Here is a 5000-nt window from a genome sequence, read left to right on the forward strand (position 1 = left end):
AAAGTCCCCGAGGGCCAGTTTTTCAAAATTCCTCCCAATAAAGGGCCGGGCCGGGCTGACACGACACGACCCCCACCAAAAAAAATTATTTAAAAAAAAATAAAAAAATGATAAGGCCTTTGTAATCACAAAACACACGCACTCACACCCACAGCAGATATTTAGTTTCCAGTGACAGGATGGGAGAACATTTCTCTCATAAAGGGCCTGCATTTTTCTGGAGCACTGTGGGGTGAGGTGCCTGCCTTGCTGTCATTGCCACCCACCCTTCAGTATTTTTTTTTTAAATGACATAAGATTATCTTTTTTAAATGACATAAGATTAGCCTATATTTGCAGACTACATTCATAAACATTTATTTCTTAGTGAGAAAACCAATAAGCCTGAAGATAACACTTTTCAAACAAATGTTGCTTATTATGACTTTGTTTATGCAGCTCTCACATGCATAATGAGAATCAGATGCAATAATGGACCCAACAAAGAGGACACATAGATAGGAGGACACCAGGTTTTGCCAACAAGAAAATGGCACATTGATGCAATGTTGATTAAATGCAACAGCCAATAATAAATCATCAAGTTGCTCATAACTTTGTTTGAAATCTTATGAGGGGCTTAGCTTTCCAAACGAACTATTTGGGGACTGTTTAAAAGTGTGAAAAGTTTATCAAGCAATTCGTTTTTAAGTAGGCTACCCCTAGTTAGCTGCCAGCAGAGCTCAAACACAATTTGCCTTCATTTGTGTTAGCAACTAGCTACAGCTAGTGCTAAACCAATTCGAAGTCCTAACACACTGTATGCAATGAAATGTGGACCATTAGGCCTACTTTCAAAAACGAGGCAAAGAGAACTTTGTAAATAATTTATTTACAAGTTCTACCGTACTTCCCTTCAGTAGTCTACCTCACAACAGCCTCTGCCACCCTCATAGTCACTTCTGTTTGGAGCCTGCAGGGAGAAACTGATTGAGGGGGCGGAGACACGGCACGCATCTTCCTAGCGTCTGTGGCGCGATTTCAAAATAAGAGCCGGCAGCGCGATCGGACCTAAAAAAAAAAAAAAAAAAAATTTTTTTTTTTTTTTTTTTAAATTTTTCAAAATTATTCGAGGGCCACAAATAGATGCCCCGCGGGCCACAAGTGGCCCGCGGGCCGCTATTTGAGTATGGGGGGCTTAGAGTGTCTACTGTATCATACCCTCTTTGACTGCAAGTCAATGCCGTTCTTCCTACCTTCATATCCTCCAGCATTGTGACTCGCTGTTGCTCCTCCTCCCTTGAAGAATTTCTTTAAGCATCCCCACTGTCAAGCTGTGCAGAGCAGCTTTTTGGGGGCTTTCCCCATTCAACATCCTGATTACAAATGAGAGTACGAACGTCCGAATTATGTTTGTGCAAGATATCAAATGAAAACATGTTTTATTGAGATGTCATCGATGGCGTCTCTTTAGACACAAGGCCAGAGGGAACGACCAAATGAACAAATTGAGAGGCAACCCCACCCTTTTTTCACCCACTGGCTAAGAGGAACCCAGGCAATGGATCCATTCCATTATCCAAACTCCCGTCCTGCCTGGTGCTTGTGGCCCTGTGATGATGCCATTGACGATAGAAGTTTAATTCAATATCTTGCAAAAGGGCGATTCAAAGGTCCTTTTCTCATTTGATATTGGGATGTTGAATGGGGAAAGTCCCCCAAAAGTTGCTGTGCCTGGGCTGACAGCGGTGAAACTTTATTGGTTTCTCCACAGAGGCGGGGCTTCAGCGAAGCGCAAGGACTATAAGTGCAAGTAGAGGACAGGAGTTTGGAGAATGTAATGGACACTATGTGTCGTAATGGCCCTGCTGCTTTGCCCTGATTGGTCCTAATTGCCCTGTCTTTGCCACATGGTCCTAATGTTGCTGCCTTTCTCTCTCTCTCACTCTCTCTCTCTCTCTCTCTCTCTCTCTCTCTCTCTCTCCATAGGACACCATGGCCAAGAGGAACACAGTGATCGGCACCCCGTTCTGGATGGCCCCGGAGGTGATCCAGGAGATCGGCTACAACTGCGTGGCAGACATCTGGTCTCTGGGCATCACTGCCATAGAGATGTCCGAGGGCAAGCCGCCCTACGCAGACATTCATCCCATGAGGGTGAGCAGCTCTTTCACGTTGCACTATACTGGACTGACACTTTTATCAGAGAGAGTAGAGAGAGAGAGGTTCCATTGGCCCATTGTTTCCGGGTTCTATTATTGCAAGGGGGAGGTGGATGAAATCCCCCTTTAGGCAGACCTAGGCAGACCTAAGGACTGTTCTATTCAATGCTAGGAGTATTATGACACGTCCCTTTAGGCAGACCGGAACCTGGTCACGTTAGGTGCCCATAGCAACCTATTACATTGGCATATCTCTATATACTTAAAGAATCTCTGCTTTTATCCCTTGTCAAATCAAGTTGGCTTTATTTTCAGTTTTGTCATATGCACAGGTCATACAAAGAAATTGAAATGATGTTCCTCTCTATCTTAAGTGAAGACATAGACATTAACAGGACCGGCTTTAACAGGACAGACAATTGTGCGAACATCTGGAACAGCCACAAGTGCAAGACAAGACAGGACCAATAACAGACTGTGACAAGTAATAGATAACATTAAACATTGAAACATTTAAAATCCCAATCCCAATGTGACTTACAGTGATTAACTGTTGGTACAGTGTATTGGTTATAGTCCCTGGAGCTATGTGGGGTTAGGTGCCTTGCTCAAGGGCACTTGAAGTTTAACCATAGATGATGGCATGTAAGCTATGGAGTCCACACACATTCTTTTCTGCGGTAAGGGTGGCATTCAAATATGCAGCATTTCCATCCCAAGAAGACCATTAGGCCTCGGGCTGCTGTGTCACATGTTAGCTCTTTGTCAGAATCAGAGTCTCTGTGTTTCTCCATCTCCACTAGGGTTGTAAATCACAACCTCAATGACGATACGATTCAGTATCGATATCTTATTATTCGATGCGATGCGATTCGATTATTTTCGATACTTAAGAATGCCCCACGATACGATGTGATTTGACTTTTTTCCAATTACTTTTCCACTTCTATTATGTTATGGAGCTAGGGCATTGGGCAGGGGCCAGCGATTCGATTATTTTCGATACTTAAGAATGCCCCACGATACGATGCGATTCGATTCAATCGTCAGATTATATCGCGATATATTGATACATTTCGATTATTATTTACACCCCTAATCTCCACATTGTTTTCGTTGTCACTGTTCTCTCATGGTTGTGATTGATGTACTTTGATGTGTATCGTCTGTCTAACACTTGTTGCTGTCTCTTTGACTCGCCATCTCTTACATTTTAGGTGTTATCTGTATGGTGGCGTAACACACACACACACACACACACACACACACACACACACACACACACACACACACACACACACACACACACACACACACACACACACACACACACACACACACTATTGTCACACCTGCCTGCGCTGTTGTCAGGTGCGAGTGGAACCCAAACGTGGGGTGGAAATGCTGTGGTTCTCCTCTGTGTTTCCGTTTAGTTTCCCCGGGGTAGTTGAGGTGGTCAGGAGGACTCTCACTCTCTGCGTTCCCTCAGGGAGCCTTTTCACTCTCCCCTCGCCCCTCAGAGGGGGAACATGTGGAGTGGTTTTACTGCCTCATAATCCCATACCTCAGATGATTTGTAGTGTATTCCTGATTACAGCACATGTTGCATTTGACTGAGGCGTTTGAATCAAAAGCACACTCATGCATGCATGCACGCACGCACACACGAGCGCGAGCACACACACACACACACACACACACACACACACACACACACACACACACACACACACACACACACACACACACACACACACACACACACACACACACACACACACACACACACACACACACACACACACAGAAACACAGAGCATACCGCAGAAAGCAAATTAATAACTTCAAACGGTGGAACATGAGGTGCACTTCAAAGTCAGTCCCAATCAGTTGCACAGTATTCAATCATTCTCCTCTACAGTAAGAATCATAGTCAGTTGAAGATGCCCCCTCTTCCTCTCTCTCTCTGTCTCTCTCTCTCTCTCTCTCTCTGTCTCTCTCTCTCTATTGCTGTCTCTCTTCCTCCTCCGCATCCCATGTTCCCCAGACCACACAGTGGTGCATCCAAAGCCCCATTCACACGCTATGTTTAGTCAATTATGGGTGCATTTATGTTAATACGTTCTAACAGATCGGGATGTAAACGTATATTAATGACAGAATTGAATCACTTGAAAAGGAGTATTTTATGGTAAATAATAGGCAAATGAATTCAAAATGACCAATTCTGTTCAAAATGGTGGGGCTTAGGCTTACAAACATCTGACACTCTCTGCTCTGTAACAGAAAAAGAAGAAAGAAGACAAGATTTGACTATTTTTTTTTAACAGTAATTGAATTTTCATAGCTATTGATATGCTTTACACATTATATAAAGAGTTGTCAGCATTAATCCAGCACATCAATTATGTGCGCATTTCTGTTAATACGTTCTAACCGTCAACACCATCATGTCTTTGTCCATCTCTGGCGTGTGGCACGTTTATTCCCATTGTTTTCGTTCTCTTACGTACATAAGTTAAGCTCAGCAATTTCATGTTAAAATAGGTAATTGCGTTGGAACGTGTGAAACACTCCGCATACATGTATATGTATTCATAACCGTCTCGCATGTAGGATATGAATGGGCCTTAGCATCATGCAGACGTGTGTTGTGTTTGTGTTTTTCAATGGGAATGCTGGTAGCTTGAAGCTGGTAGGTGTCCTCTCCAACAGTGTGCTTGCTTTTTTGGTCTTTGACTTAGTCTGTGTCCTTTTTCGTTTTTTTGTTTTTCCTTTTGCACAAAAAACTGTGAAACTGTAGCTGCAAAAAGGAACAATGTGATCAAGCATTGGCTTTGAAGTCGTACCAATGAATGA

General features: G+C 43.3%; 1 protein-coding gene across 1 annotated transcript in view; it reads left to right on the top strand.

Moving 5' to 3' along the window:
- Nucleotides 1-5000, top strand: part of LOC134449562 (serine/threonine-protein kinase 3-like) — a 187685-nt gene that overhangs the window by 35312 nt on the left and 147373 nt on the right. The window contains exon 6 of the mRNA XM_063199570.1: nt 1969-2136. Within this exon, the coding sequence (XP_063055640.1) occupies nt 1969-2136 (168 nt within the window). The remainder of the gene's footprint in view (nt 1-1968; nt 2137-5000) is intronic.

Source organism: Engraulis encrasicolus, chromosome 5 (genome assembly GCF_034702125.1).
Source record: "Engraulis encrasicolus isolate BLACKSEA-1 chromosome 5, IST_EnEncr_1.0, whole genome shotgun sequence".
NCBI lineage: Eukaryota > Metazoa > Chordata > Actinopteri > Clupeiformes > Engraulidae > Engraulis > Engraulis encrasicolus.